General features: G+C 34.5%; 1 protein-coding gene across 2 annotated transcripts in view; it reads right to left on the bottom strand.

The window, feature by feature from the left end:
* BMP5 (bone morphogenetic protein 5) overlaps positions 1-17,224 on the bottom strand; it is a 114,219-nt gene that overhangs the window by 48,418 nt on the left and 48,577 nt on the right. For both annotated transcript variants that reach the window (XM_047102910.1, XM_047102911.1), the window contains exon 2: positions 7,621-7,813. In XM_047102910.1, the coding sequence (XP_046958866.1) occupies positions 7,621-7,813 (193 nt within the window). The remainder of the gene's footprint in view (positions 1-7,620; positions 7,814-17,224) is intronic.

Raw genomic sequence — 17,224 nt, 5'->3', positions numbered from 1 at the left:
CTTAAATCTATAAAAAGAGCAGGATTTCTTGGGGTGCCTGGGTGGCCCAGTCAAACATCCAACTTTGGCTCAGGTCATAATCTTGCATTCATGGGTTCAAGAACTGCATCGGGCTCTGTGCTGACAGCTCAGAGTCTGGAGCCTGCTTCAGATTCTGTGTCTCCCTCTTTCTCTTACTCTCCCTTGTTCACGCTCTGCTCTCACTCTCTTAAAAATAAAGAAACTTTAAAAATAAATACATAAATACATAAATACAGGACTTCTCAACCTCAGCATTATGGACGTTTTGGATCAGATCATTCTTTATTGTGTGGAGGTGCTGTCCTGTCCATTGTAAAAGGTTTACCCTAGCATTTCCACCCACTAGATGCCAGGAGCACCCCATCTTTCCACCCTCACCAACTGTGACAGTCAAAAATGTCTCCAGAAATTGCTAAGTGTTTCCTGGGGGACCAAATCACCCAAGTTGAGAACCACTGAACTAGAACGCAAATCCCTGCACAGTGAAGAAATTTAAGCTATACTTGTGTACCTACGATCCTGTATACTTAGTAAAATGTCATCAACCACCAAGTGTCCTCCTCTGCTATCCTGCTCTCAAGAGCCCATGAAATCTTCCCGAGTAGAAATTGTCAATGTACGTTCTGAAGTACCTCCACAGAAGAATCACAAATCTTAGAGTTGCAGGATCGGGAGATGATGTAAATATGAAGCTGACTGTGAACTGGAACGATGACAGCTTAACTAAATATATCCAAGTAGTGAAGGTGGCTAATGACATCGAGCAGGCTAGCTTCAGATGTTTTTGCAATGGAGTACAAAAATGTATATTCATAGCAGAACATTAGCAAAAGGTTGAATTATACATAATACATATATATATATATATACACACACACACATATATAGGTATATAGATATTAATTGTTTCACATACATATAGGCATATATATGTGTGTGTGTATACATGCGAAAAAATTAATTCAAGTAAAGCATTTAGTACAGTACCAGACACATGGTGAGTGCCCATTAAATGGTTAAGTGCTGGCTGCTATTCTTAGTAGCAGTAATACTGGCCCTGATAGTTTTCTTTGTATTATTTAATTTATACATTTAAACATTTTAATGTTTAGGAATATTTCTTCTAGGACATGTCCCCCTCCCTGTTTCCCTGTCTCTCTGTCTCTCTGTCTCTCTCTCTCTCTCTCCCTCCTTCCCTCAATTGCTCTCTCCTTATAGAAAATTCCTACTCATCTCCAAAGGCCCAGCTCAAGGGTGCACCCCTCTCAGTGGATTCCCCTAAGGTCCCTCACCTTCCCACATGAAGAATTAATTTCCCCTTCATTTGTGTTTCCACAACACTTAGTGCATACTTACATCATAGTGCTTAGCACATTGTATCATAGTTATTAAAGTCTGTGTGCGGCAGGCCCACCACAGCCCCTGGCCCTCGGGCTGTGGGCTTTTGGGATTTTATTTACTCGGCCTCCTGTCCCTTGTGCTAGCTACATGGTAGGAGCTCAGCAAAAGCATGCCGACCTCAGCTGAATTATCTGGAAAATTCAATCATGTGGAAACCTCATTTCCCAATAATGCCAGATATATGAGGTGTGACTGAAGAGCAATGCCTTCTATATAGAATTTGGGGCTGTCAGCCTTATATGAAAAGATTAAATCAGTGAAATGATGCAAAGTGTGTTAGCTTTTTAACCAAGAAAAATAAAAATCTGGATAAATATCAGAACACTGTTAAATTGCACACATTTAAATACAAGTAGGAATAAATGGGGGAGGTGGGAGATGGTAGAACTAGAATATATCATTTTAAGACTTTTAAGTCTTGCTAAGATAAATAGCTGTGAAAGAGATGACATAATGGGGCATTAAAAATTTTTTGATTCATTAATGCTGTCAAAAAATCCACAGACTAGATGGTTAATAGATCAGACAATGTCTTGAGTAGAAAACATATCTATAAAACATCAATCTGAATTACTTCAAGAATCCCCACCACAACACTCCTTGATAATACGTTAGGGAAAGTAAGCCTTATATATTTAACACAGTGCATTCAACAATGCATATACATATATGTATATACATATACATATACATATACACATATATGCATTGTTGAATGCACTGTATTAAATAACACAATCTGTACCAGCTTTTTAATTTTTTTTGAGTTTAATTCAAAACACTAAGTAGGAGTGCCTGGATGGCTCAGTTGGAAGAGCACACAACTCTTGATCTTGGGGTCGTAAGTTTGAGTCCAACGTTGGATATAGAGACTACGTAAATAAATACACTTTTTGTAATTAATTTATTTATTTTGAGACAAAGAGAAAGCAGGGGAGGAGCAGAGAAAGAGAGAGAAGCAGCTCAGAGATGTCAGCACAGAGCCCAACAGACATGGGGCTTGATCTCACAAAAACATGATATCATGACCAGAGCCAAAATCAAGAGTCCCACGCTTAACCACCTGAGCCACCTAGGCACCTCTAAATAAATAAAACTGAAAAAAAAAATCTAGGTAAAACCCGTAAGCCTGAAGGTAGAAGCTTTAAGAGGTGACCCCAGCTTTTAAATTGGCCAGAGGTACTGGTTTCTTTTCCTATGCCCATTTTGGTTCTTGATCTAGGAAATGTATAAAACCGTAGATAATCAACACTAAACAAAATATAATAACATTTGAATTTCAAAAGTACTTTTTAACATTGAAATTCTTTCTGTTTTAACTGTGATCACATGATTTGTAAATTATTTTTAATCTATTCTTCCTCACCTTCACAGAGTTAAAGTCAAAGCTCTCTGTTGCAGAAAAACTTTCCTTAGTATAGAGGAAAAAAATATATCTATTTCTTTATCTCTCTCCATATTCTGTATGGGGAAAATGCCTTCCATGGCTTAATTAAAAATAAGAGCTACTTATTGTTAAATGCTGGTGTTTTGTTTAGTTTCATTTTGATTTGGTTTTTGCCGGTCTCAACCTGGAGAAGTTTGGGAAGGCTATTTTGTAGAGAAATGTGTAGCATAAAGTTGTTTCATTATTCTCTGTTTCATTATTCTCTCTCCCTCTCAACTAGAATTATGTTTGTTTCTAATTATAAAAATAATGTTCGTTAGAAAAAATTTCAAAAGTACACAAAAAGGTAAGAATTAAAATTTCAAACCCACAAGTCTGCAATAAACACTTGGTGCTTCCATCTGATCTGTTTTCCACATGAATTTATTTTATTTTATTTTTTTTTTAAGGATTTATTTATTTATTTATTTATTTTTGGGACAGAGAGAGACAGAGCATGAACGGGGGAGGGGCAGAGAGAGAGGGAGACACAGAATCGGAAACAGGCTCCAGGCTCTGAGCCATCAGCCCAGAGCCCGACGCAGGGCTCGAACCCACGGACCGCGAGATCGTGACCTGGCTGAAGTCGGACGCTTAACCAACTGCGCCACCCAGGCGCCCCTCCACATGAATTTATTTTAAATTAGTATAATCATATATCATACTTTTAGTCAACTAATGTTATAATCTGAGAACCTTCCAGTGTTATCCAATATTTTTAAAACCTAATTTCTACTTGCTATATAAAGTATAGTATCTCTGTTTTTCAGAAAACAAAGTGTAACTTCTTACCTCCTGTTTAACACTGAACTGAAATATTCTCAATTTATGCAATTGCCAACACTAATACTGTAATAAACACTTATATGTGAATCTGTGTCCAATTTGTTTACATCTCTGATATTCCTATAAAATAAATTCATAAATAAGTAATCTCCCATCTCCACCACTCTTCAGCAGTATTTTAAATAAGAGCTTTATTTATTTACCATTTGCTTTCAGAGACAGCTTCATTGGTGTTGCTAGCAAGTTGGGTGGTATTCATTTCATTATTAAACTTAAAAGCATACTAATTCCTTTTATATGAATCAAAGATCAGGTGATTTTTTCATGAAGTAAAGGCACCTGGCATCATATGACTTACTTGATCTTTACATAAAAATAGGTGTCAGTAAATGGTAGCTATTATTATCATAATAACCACCTACTTTTGGTTAACCTATGTATGCCATCCTCTAAACCTAGTAAACTAGGTGCTCCTACTGAACTATATGAGTATATATTGACCAATGTATTTATAAAGTCTCAGCTATGGTCTTTGTACTGTGATAAGCACTAGTTCTTCCCAAATAATCTCAAATGCTTTTATTGTTCTGAAATACTTATTATTACTTTTATTCTTTTCATATTTGTAAACGGAGACCCTAAGATATACAGCAATTTCCCCATAGGGAAATTCCAAACTCCATGCTGTTATTGCTATACATGACTACTTTCTGTGCTGGCTGAAATCCTACACGGACACCTGAAATATTCGAAGAATTACATGTACTGTTTGTACATCATCCATCCCTTAAATCTATTTCTTCGGAACAAAAAGAAGAGTGCAAAACGTGACTCCTGGATGTATAGACAAGAACCCAGGACTGCATCTTCTTACACTGTAGATTAATGAACACCACGTAATGGGTGAATGCCAATTTCAAAGAAAAAGAAAGCACTATTCCAGAGATTCTCTCAACTGATCAATAGAATATAAAATTGAAATGTAGGGTATACGTGTGGGAGTTTGTATATTTTGGATATTGAAAAAGATAATTGGCAAAAATAAAACCCACAGAAAATAATAAGTATAGCATAAACTTACAGGATGATTTAGCAACAATATGTGATAGTAGATTTCAAGGGTGTGAACTTGATAGAATGAATATGGAATTGAATTTACTGAATTGAATTTTAATAAATGCTATTCAGTAAGTTGGATACCAATCTATTCAATCTATGCCATCCTAGAGTTCAGAATATCAAATACAAATATTTGAGAATATCAAATACAAATACAAATATTTGAGAATTGATCAATATATACATGTATTTTAGAAATCACTTTTCAAAGATGTAGGGAAAATATCAAGGACATTAGGAAATCCTGTGTCTTAGATTTAAATACATGTTAAAAGAAGTAAAGACTTAGCCAACTTATACCCAAGAGTACTGAAAAACCATACAAATGTAGCTATAGAAACATTGAGAGTAATATTTTTTAAATCATGTATAATTAGATAACAAACTTTCAAGATAAACAAATGTCCCATATTCAAAGAAATAGAAATTCTCAAAATTGTAAAGTCTGATAAAGTAAGCATCAACACCCATAAATATTCCCAGATGTGTTATTCATAAAAATCAGCATGGGTTCATCAGAAATGAATCTATAAACTATTATCGATAGTCTTTTCTATTAGTCCTTTATTTTCATCACATGTATTATGTCTTAAATTATACAATTCACATACTTAGAGGTGAAAGAAAGCTAAATGGATGGCTGGTTCAATGGATAACATTCAAAAATATCCTGAGCAGACAGAACAATAGACCTGATTAAAGGTTAGGACATCAAATTGTGATCATTGTAAAAGTCTGTATTTAGATTCACATAATCAATAAGTATATTCTAGAGGTAGAGATCTGGCATACCAGTGGTTCCTGTAAAAACCACTTGGGTGGTTATGAAATAACCAACTACAAATTCCGTGTGCATAACTATTGTGAATGACAAAAAAATAGAGACAATTCAAGCATTTTGAGATATGTTAATGGAGTATTATCCCAATCATGGACAATAGTAATTTGAAAACTAATTCATATCAAGCAAATTAGTGCTGAGGATTAAAAAAAAGAAACTATTTAAGACACTATCCTTTCTTTAAGGAGCTCACAATCCAAATGTGGGAACAAACATAGAAAAACAGAATTATAAATAAAATATTTGTTAGTTACAGAAATATAATTAAATAATACATGGAGTATTATTTTGAATTCTCATCACTTAATTTTAAGGTGCCATCATTATTTAGTACTAAAAAAATAATGTAGTATGCCAGGCTCTGTCTCTAACAACAACAACAAAAAACTTAGTATACTCATTTTTTTTTAATTTTTAAAAAATATTTTAATGTTTATTTATTTTTGAGAGAGAAAGACAGAATGTAAGCAGGGGAGCAGCAGAGAGAGAGGAGACACAGAATCCGAAGCAGCTCCAGGCTCCAAGCTGTCAGCACAGAGCCCAACTCAGGGCTCAAACTCACGAACCACGAGATCATGACCTGAGCTGAAGTCAGACACTTAACCGACTGAGCCACCCAGGCGCCCCTTAGTATACTCATTTTATAAATGAAACCACTGAATTGAAATTTAAATAAACAACCGAAAACTCACCCACAGACAAATAGCTAGTAAGTGTTAGAGTTAAGAAAGGAACACAAATCTTTCTGCCCTGGAATTACTGCTCTCAAAATAAGATCAGCACTTAATCAAAGTATGTCCTGCTGAACCAGTGTTTCATGGGCATTAAGTATTATGCACCCAAAGGAAAAGATTCCATAATGAGATAATTTTGAAGAAGACTAGGTTTCCTTACTTATAAAGCCTTCCTAAGACTTTAATATAAGATGTGCATTGTGAATCTACTAGAGAAAGGTCTAACAGGTAGGATTTTCAAATGCATTTAACCTCAGAAGCTTTTTATTCTTTTTTCTTCGTTGAGTATTGTGAGGGACCAATGTCCCATTGAACATCCATTGGGAACTCTGGCACTCTCCAAAACCAAGAAAAATCTAAATGTCAGGGACTAGAAATTTTCAAGGAGAGGGAGAAGCCTTGGAAGGGACAAGATAGCTGTCTTTAAATATCTCATCAAAGAAAGACATACTATTTCACCAGAGGGATGATCTAGATCTAATAAATGGAAACAGATTTCACCTTAACATTTCACTGTTGCACTATATGCTAACTTGGATGTAAATTTTAAGAAATAAAAAAATAAAATAAATAAATAAATAATCAATGAGAGTTTGAAAAAACTACATATGAGAGCTGTCCAACAAAGGTGGCTAATCACCCATGAAGGTTTTACCCAAGAGATTTTTTCAGTGGATGAAAGGTCAGACAACTCTGCTAAGCTTTCCTTTCAACTCTTCTATTTGATGGTTCATTTGCAGTAATTATCAACTGAAGTTTTCATATATTTTGTATTTCAGACTATCTGTCCATTTTTTGCAACATTTTGAATTAACCATTTTGTAGACAGAAGAAATACAGGTTAATGGGCAGAATGTTGCAAATATAGTGCCTTACATCAAAATACACATAACAACACACATATAATTTACATCCATGCCAGTGAGAAATAAAGGGTCTCTTCTCCAACTTAAAAAAAACAGCAAGTGATTTAAATCATTTCAATTATAAATTTTGTGTGTGCTGACTAAAACGAAAGTTTTCTCATTTACAAAAGGAGACAAGGGGACTGGAAAGCAAATATGGGGGAAGCATGGGACCATCCAGTGCACAGATTGGTGTTAGGAGGAAGGAGAAGCTGGGGAATGTGGAAGGCACTCTTCAGATCCATTACTCTTACTTTCAATGTGTCTACACCTGGCTTTGAATGTCATCACACCCAAAGACAACATAATATGATAGATCACATGATTATCAATGGATTTAACTACAATTCATTTGCTAGGACAGTAAGTTAGACATAGAGTTGTTACCTATTAGTGTATTCCTTGATGATCTGATATATGCTAATCTTAATTGTTTCATTTTCAAATCGACTATTACTCTGGTCCTTGTATATCCGGAATTCAGCTGCTGTCACTGCTTCCCCATGAGGAATTTGAGTCAGATCAAACCTGAATTCTTTGTAATGCCTTCGCTGGTGAGAAAAATCCTTGTCTCTTTCAACTGGAAAAGAAAAAAAAAGGGAAGGAAAAAAGTTAATCCTTTATAAAATATGGAAATTAATGGTAAATTCTCCTGCTTTGAAGATGAAAACAAGCAAGTAGGATATTATAAAACTGGGAAAACACTGGAACCGCAGGCTCATACATGTTTCCAGTTGAAGGAAATTCCACAAACCAACAACCTTTATTTCAAAAGCAATATAACCTCTGTGGTTTCATACAAATTCTTGGATCCTAACTAGAAAGGGTATCCAAAAATGTTTTTAAAAGCAAAGGTTGTAAAATGATTACTACTATTTTATCAGGTACCAGAACACAGAGGGGTTCATACAGGAATTAGGGATATGTAATAGAAACCCCCAGGGTTCCAGGTGAAGTCAGTGATGAGATTTAGCACAGCTGAGGGAGGAAAATAGCAAGGAGGACTGAGGAATTGCAGGAGCATAAGAACTATGTTTATGACATTGCAAAGGTCAAGTAAATAAAGTAAATTCATGTTCACGAGAGGGATTATTTCTAAAATGCCTTCCCCAGAATTTTTTTTTCTCCTTTCAGCAAATGAAATGTCCTTCTTTTGTTTAAAAAAAAAGCACTTTTATTACTTCTTATACATTGTTTGGTATAACCTCCTTATCCATGGGGCAGCATAAAGCCTTCCAAAGACTCCTGTCTGTTCTTACTCAAAATAGAGAGGAAAACATATTTTCCCCCTTCAGCAACCTTCCCACCAAGTGAAGTCAGAGAACTTTTCCTCTTGGGAACATTATGGAATGTTGAAGAATTCGGGTAGTAAGTGTGAGGCATATTATTATATAACCTGGCTTTGTAAAATAGTATATTATTTGATACTATATCCACTGAACACCAAAAACCATCGTAAGAAATTATCTATGCAAAGGACTCATTTTTAGTAATGCACTATCATGTGGTGGAGTTATGTTTCTCAGTATTGGTAGCTTGCTCAAAATCTCTCTGTTATCTAAGATAATATATAGGTCAGGATCACAAAAATTACACTGCAAAGCACTGGGCACAAGGTGCCTCACAATTACAGCCTATAATAATACTTCTACATATTTCCAGTGATGTGTTCTATTGCTAAAATTTTGTTACAACAAGATAAAAACTGGGTAAGTTGCGTAAATGAACTCCTAAGTTTCAAAAATTGCAGGAAGATAGGAAAATATCTTTAGGTGCATCATTGAAATCATGTCAACGCTGCTGTAATGATGTGAAACTTGGGGGTCCTAAATAAGAGGCAGGATTAATATTAAGGAAAAGATAAGAGGGTCACGACCAACCAGGAACGAGGGTGGAGGCCATGGCTGCTAGAACTCTGAGTTCCAGGACCAGATGGGTTCCATGTCTAGAGGAAGCTCATGACAAAGGAATGCATGATTCCTGGCCTTCATCCTTCGAAACAATCTTCAGTTTATTTTCCCCAGGAGTAGGAGGCCGTTTAGGAGGGCAGGGAGCTCATCTCCACCTCCACCTCCCATACCTAAGCCAGCAAAGAAAAATATAATCTACACCTGGCCCCGGGAAGCTTGACAAGAACAGTGTTCTGGCAGTCGGGCACATGCTGACACCATCTCAGCATGAAGTTTTGTTTTGTTTTGTTTTTTTAAGTATCACTATCTTGGTCCTAAGAGAGGTCTGCTCCCAGGAAGATCAGTAATCAGCTTCTCACTAAATAAGGAAGACAATCCCATTTTTAGGATGCTATTTTGGTCCATAATTTAAACTTCTCCGTCTAACCTTCTGCTGGCAATAGCTTAGACTGGTATGAACATATCTCCCTCTGTACTGTTTGTCCATCCTCCTGACTCAGGTACGTGAGAGGGAATCCGTAAGGGTAGAAAATGCCTACAAACTGGATGTCTAATAACTGAAAGTGCCTTAAAACTTGCCATATTAAAACTTGCCGATTGGGCGCCTGGGTGGCTCAGCCCATTAACCAGCCAACTTTGGCTCAGGTCATGATCTCACGGTTCGTGAGTTTGAGACCCGCGTTGGGCTCTCTGCTGACAGCTCTGAGCCTGGAGCCTGCTTCGGATTCTGTGTGTCCTTCTCTCTCTGCTCCTACCCTGCTTGCTTTCTGTCTCTCTCTCTCTCTCTCAAAAATAAACAATAAAATTAAAAAAAAAAAAACTCGCCACAACTTTTGTTTACAAAGAACTAAATTTAATTCACTGCAAACTTATTCTTTTCTGATCCTCATTATATTTGGGCACTGTTCTAAGCATTTCATTCATATTAACATATTATACTTTGTAACAACCAATGAGGTATGTTCTCTGATTATCTCTACTTTGAAGGTAAAAAAAAAAAAAAAAAAAAAAAACTGAGGAGGCAGAGAGAATAAAGACCAAAGAATATGAATTCAAGTAGTTGAGGCCACCAAGCTATGTTCTTATGCAGCTTCTGCTTGTAGATTATTACCGTGTCCTAATTTATTAAGTATTTATGCTTTACTAGAGATCTGAAATCTCATATTCACAAGTCCAAAATCCAAAAAGCTCTGAAAACTGAATGTTTAACTTCAAGTTAGTTTGGCAGGAGAACTGGAAATTAGCTGATTTGAGGCAATTTAAAGTCTCTATTTATCCCACTTTCTATAAATATTTACTGCTTTGCTACAGAAATGTTCATGTGTTTGACTAGGTTGCACTGTTCCAGACTCTGCTTGAGGACTTCCATATTTTATGATGTATAAACCAACCAACCATTCAAAAACGTATTTTTCTATTCTTAAAGTCAATATTTAAAATTCTAAATAACAATCATCATGCAATTTTTCATTAACAACCATTTTTTTATTTGAAATTTAGACCAAAGAAATTATAGTCCTAAAAATAAGGCCTGAGACACAGGTTAGCATCCAATCTAAAGCACACACCTGCATAATGCAGGTAAGTATTGAATTCATATTATGTAAAGTCATCTACTGTTTTGGAATCCCCTGTGAGATGTTAGTATAATAAAGTGGAAAGCTAGAATTTCAGCTGTTATTATAAAATTTCAGTTTTCTAATCCAGGCTATTTAACCTAACTCCTTAAGGAGGCAAATTTTCAAAGAGTTTAATAAAATTTTATATTAAATATACCACACAAAATAAAGTTGCAGTGCAGATTTGTCCAATGACTCAAATTCCTATATCCTATTGCTTTGAATTATAATTGCACTAGTAAATTCCATGGGACATGTTGGAGTGAATAATGGAATAAAACTTATATTTATATAGCTTTGCACTCCTAATGATGCTCACAAATATTCACAAGGTCAGCTCAGTTACCTCAAAGAGCAATCCTAGGGAGGTGTGAAATATTAATATCCCTAATTTAAGAATAAGAAATTGGGTGATGACAGCTAGGCGGTAACAGATGTCTGTCTTCTAAAGCTCATTATAAATCTTTGTTCAATGTCCATTCCACCTACATAATGACATCCTACAGTTCTGTACTTAGAGACTAGTTCATAGCTAGTATATTTACACAATGTTTTTCAGCAATCAAGGATTTGATCAACAATAGTTAATTAGCATCTAACACAAAGAATGCTTGATCCAAAGAAATCTTTCAATAAATACTAAATGAAAGACTATATGAATGGATCACAATCTGGCTCTGTTCACTAAGTATCATCCTGCTGCATTACCCGATGACAAAAGACATGATAATTTCTTTAACTCTCATTTGTTTGGCACATATTTGTCTAATCCTTACAACCTTACTTATGTTTGTAAGTTTCTATAACTTGCCCGAGAGCCCACAATATATACTTGGGAGAGAATAGATTTCATTCCACAGCCAAGATTTCAATTCCTCATCCCTCAACAACAGAACACTGTATTTATTTGTTATTTTCTGGATGTGGTTTTGTTTGTTTTATCTCATTATTACTCAGCAAAGTTGATCTTTCAATGCTTTCATTCTTCTCTGTGATGCTCCTACTTAAGAGGATGCCATACTTTCTGGAATCTGCTCATTCTTCTAGAACTCAGTGCCTCCAATATTTATCTGGGTAAATACTGTATTACATTCACTTATTTAATATTGATTCCATTTCTTATCTGAGGAGTTTTTACGACTAAACAAGTGATTGTATTCATAGCTTGAATTAATATTATATAACATCTATATTAATATGCAAGCTCATTCTTTTACTACAACCTTATTTTAAAATAATTGTAACTCACCAGCTGGATCCCTCCATTCTCCAACTTTTTCTCCACCAGACCTACCAGCAGAATAACTTCCTCAAACAGGTTGAAAAAGAACATACAGCCACGTTTTATATCCCTTAAGTGTAAGCTTTTTGTAAGAGATATCCTTGCCTTGTTCATATCTGATGATCTGAGTAAAAATTAAGTATTATTTCACCATATATTACAATGTGCTACAACCCACTGCAGTTATAAATGTCTTGGAAAGCTTAAAAGATAAGCAAGTAAACAAGAAAAAAAATCAGAAAAATATATACATCTTTTATTTTTTATGCATATTGTGTTAAATATTTGGTTCTTTCAATCTGCATTTTAATTTGTATATTATATCAACTAAATACCATGAGTTTCCTTAATCACCTTTATTATCATTTCTAATAAAATCTGTATTACCAGATTAAAAGATGTAAGACTCCATAAAATCATAATTACATTCCTCTTTGGTAGTAGAAATTACTCTTTGGTAGTCTTAATTACTAGACAAACAGAAAACAAATGGAAAAACAAAAAGGAAGGCAAGAGGGTTAGCTCATCGAAAGAAGACCCAGATTTGTCAAAGGGGATAGAATGACACATGTTAAAACATACTGAGGTCAGGAGGTTGACCCTTTTCTCTAGTGAAGACCATTCCTTTTTCTCTTACCATAGATACCATTTCTCTCATGTGAAGTGAAAAAGAGAGTTTGGGAATAAACTTAAGTAGATTTAAAACACACCTCCTGTATCAATCAATTCACCTATGGGAATTGCATTTAAAAAGAGAACACAATGACCTGCCCAGATTGCTATGTTCATATCTGCTTATATATCTAACAAGGTTCATAGGCTGTATTTTCAGCCATATATACATTACACTAATGCCACACTCTCTTTACAATACATGCTTGTTTTGAAGATTGTTAGGTGTAAGCCGATGAATATCACCATAAAAGTGAAATAAGGCCATCAATATTGGACTGTTTATTTTTTTTATTTTTTATTTTTATTTAAGATGATGGTTGCCAACAGTTCTGTCTACAAAAATTAAAGAGTTGCTGTACTGCATATATATATGTTATAACATAATATATATAATATTATATTATATGTTATATAATTATACATTATATATTATATATTATATAATATGTTATAATGTTATATACTATACATATATGTTATATATGTAATGCATATATATGTTATAACATATATAACATATAACATATATATATGCAAACTCAGAGAAAATAAACCATCAATAAGTCAGCAAAATTTAGAACGTTTATCACACAAAATACAATCATAATGATGGTGAATAATCGCTTTCAGGAAGCAGGTTTTTGAACATTGCAAACATTTCCAACTATACGAACTACCAAGAGCAACTGAAAGCTCACCAACCCTGAGAGAACCAAAGAATTAATTTATTATTACCATTTGGTTTTAAAAAGTGGCAACATCAAAGCACACAAAAGGTAGAATATGAATCCAAAGAGTCACATTCTATAATTAATGGGCTGACAATAAAAAGAAACAGACTGCCTTATATAAGCACCAAACTACATTCTCAATGCTCTAAATTGCTAACGTTTTGCAAAGATTAAGCTTCTTGTGTTTAAACACAGCCACTGAAACCTTTTATTGCTAAGACACAACTGAACAGAAGTTAATGACTGATTGCAGTCTTTCTTTTTTCCAAACAGACACCTCTCTGAATGTCTTTATCACTAATAGAAATTGTAAAGAAATGTCCCGATTAAAGATTTTTATGTCTACAACATCTGGAGAATATAATTAATTAACAGAGGATTGAAGTTTTATCTATTCTGTGATGTATCTGCAGTCTTTAGGAGATGCATTCATGGGCAACCAGCCTTAATCTCCCACACAAGGGCTATAACTTGGAAGACACAAATAGAATCAGTAGCTGCAAGGCAAAGATAGCATTCTCCCAGGAGCCTAGCCAGCTGTTGAAAGAGTACAGATCATTGTTTGCTGCTGAGTGCAAAAAATCATTAAGAGATTACTCATAGAATTATTACTTATCTGTGCTGCATTTTAAAGTTAAAGGGGAAAAAAAAAACAAAGATAACATGTGACTACCAAGATATATCACTTCACAAGACATCCTTCACTGACTAGTCCATTGAGAAACATAAACTTGTCCTATAAAGGCCTATTCATTGATCAGTGAGTGCACATGTACATGTTCCTTTAAATGGATAACCATTCCGGAGAGTATGGTAAACTCCAGATTCCAGAAACCCTAAGAGCCTCTTAACACCCCAGTCATGTTTGACCTGAAGGAGAGAAAACTGTCCCCCTGAATGTGCTGTTTCAAAGAACAGTTTCAATGGACTTTCAAGTGTTCTGTAGTTAAAATACTCTTACTTGTACTCATAAATGCTTCATAAATACAGTTTTATAAAGAAGGAAAAGAAAGGTGAGATGGTTAAATATTTTAAATATCTTAATGAAATGCCTAAACAAATTGATTCCTGAATCAATTTCAAATACATGTGATTTTGAAATTTACAAAATTTAATTCATGACCCAATAGGTAAATATTATTTTGCTTTACAAAATATAAACGACTTAGGAACACAAAGAATTCAATCTTGTATGAAGACAGCTTTAGGACACAATGAAGATGGCACCATGCTCTACTTGGCTCCAGATTGGATGAGCCCAGCATTCAGCCCTCGGTGGTTATTAGAATGCTATAATGATAACCCTTTACATATCAAGCATTGGCATGAAAATGGATATATGTAATAAAAATAAATAAACAATGACAATTAAGTAATTTCTGATTTCATAAAAGCAATATGTATCAAATTTTTGGTCCATCTCCTTTATTGGATGCAGTCCATCTCCGGGCTGTCAGATGGCTGCTTTTCTTTCTCATCTTCCACACATACTCATTTTGATTATCCTAAAACTAGCTACCGTGCTACTTCTCCATTTATTCAATCCCAAAATACTTATTGAATAACTATTCTAGGTCAATCCCTAAAAGCTATGGAGATATAAGAAGAAAAGAGATATGTGCCCATGATAAGGAAGACAGACACGGAAAAGTGCAATTGTGATACAATTGTGTTGAGGCTTCCAGGGATAAGTGTAATATAAGGCAGAATAATGAAGGAAGGAACAACACATTGTATAGGAGGCTTCAGGAGGAGATCATTTTGAGCTTGGTCTTAAAGAAGTTTTGCCAGATAAAGGATTCATATAGATGGAAAGAGATTTGGGAGCTTATAGCCAAAGAATGAACAATAAATAGTTCGTTGTCATTGCACAATATAGAATCTGAGCATAAGCAGTGCAATACGAGGAGTGGTAAGAATTTACTGGGAACAGATCAGTTTTTCACTATTCCCATTCTCATCGATGCATTCTGTATTCTAATAACCAAAGACAGGAAATTATTTTTTTGTAACCAATATCACAGGCAAGTGTATAGTCGACACTTTTGAAAGAAAGTTGGATGAATTAATGATTCCTCAATAATCCCCTTCCTTTCCTAACTTGATAGTTTTCCTCACTTTTTCCTCTAACTAAAATGCATTCCCTGCTTTCAGAGCTCCAAATCCTACGTCTGCTTAAAATCTCCATTTCCAGTGCCACAAATACTACTTTGAAATGTTCTGTCCAAGTTAATTTTTCCTGCTGGAGATATTTTCAGTACCTGTGCACTTTTTCTGTACCTCCCTTTTGATAATGGGCATGACAGAATGCCATACTCAAGAGTGCTGGATTTGAAGTAAAAAAACAAACAAACTTGAATTCCATTTAATTTACCTAACTTACTAAAGAGTGTGGTATTAGGAAAGTTATTCAACATCGCTATGCCTTTATTTATCCATCTTTAAAATGGAGGTCAATAATAAAAGGCAGTGTGTTGTAAAGGTTAAATGATATTTGAGAGAGTCTTCGTGCAGGTGTCTGCAACACAGCAAGTTCTCAGAAAATGGTAGCTATCATATTAGTAACTTTCCACTTGCATTGTAATTATTACATCACCATGTAAGTACCCCAGGGGTGAGATACTTCAGAGAAATATCCATATTTTCTTTTTGTTTTGTTTGTTATCTTCATATTCCTGCACAAACCCCCAAACATGACTTTTTTCTATAGCAAATGGTCAATAAAAGTTTAATGATAGAAAATTGCTACCGGTCCTAAAACACAACCATTTTGATCATCAGAATGTCAGTATGTTTCCCTGGAATATAGGTATATTCATAAATGGAATAAATATTATTGGCTTTTTAATTTGTTCAGTAGTGTTAAAAAAAACTTCAGGCTAGAGCTAGATTTTTATAAGGGTGGATGGATAGAAAATAATTGTGTTTACTTGATACCTTGTTTAGATATTTCACATCTATGAGGTAGAGAACACAGCTGCACATAATTTGATGTTCACATATTGCCCATTAGTCTAATCAAATTTGCTGGTTCTGACGCATCTCCTCTTTAAGGGAGTCTGACAGTCACTTAGTTCTTTTTATCCCTGAGGATCAACAATGCATCCTAAACACAGAAAATATTTTGTTATGGTTTTTATTATAAGGTTTTTATACCAGAAATTATTAATGGGAACTTAAAACAAATGTTCATCTTTTGTGGGTTAGATATTAATATTAAATTTCAAAAATTAGTTGATAGTTAAAACAGAAGATAATACCTGATTAATTCACTTATTGTAATGAAAAATGATTATTTAATAACAAGTGAATATATTTAGTATATTAATAACAGATTTCAATCACACTGTGTACAAATATTTGAGAAAAGTTTATGTTTGCCTGTAAGAAGTCAACATAAAAGCCCAGCTGTCTGATAATCACCTTTTGGTAAATATTTAGTTCACATGTTTTCTTTACTAGAAAAATCTGTGGGTTTTATAGATTGCCTGGCAGCTAGAGGTCAACCATTCTAATCTCACCAGATTTCACTGAATGACCTTGCAAATTCTTCTGTTCCATCAGTAAAATAAAACAGTCCATTTTTAACCACCTGAAGGTGATAGAGGTTACAGTAAGTGCATATACAGCAAAGAACCTTCCTTTACGTCTTGAATACAATGAAATGATAGTTTATCTAGAGTGAATACTTGTGGTTATCTGACAAAAACAGGTCAAAGGTTTTGTGAGTTTTCTTCTGAAATTGTTCAGTGCCTTCTCTAATGACTGATAATT

The sequence above is a fragment of the Lynx rufus genome, unplaced genomic scaffold (genome assembly GCF_022079265.1).
Source record: "Lynx rufus isolate CCGP_SWC_20201006 ecotype Redwood Valley unplaced genomic scaffold, mLynRuf1.p SCAF_6, whole genome shotgun sequence".
Taxonomy (NCBI): domain Eukaryota; kingdom Metazoa; phylum Chordata; class Mammalia; order Carnivora; family Felidae; genus Lynx; species Lynx rufus.
The sequence above is the reverse complement of the archived record's forward strand: the minus strand, read 5'-3'. Positions and strand labels throughout refer to the sequence as shown.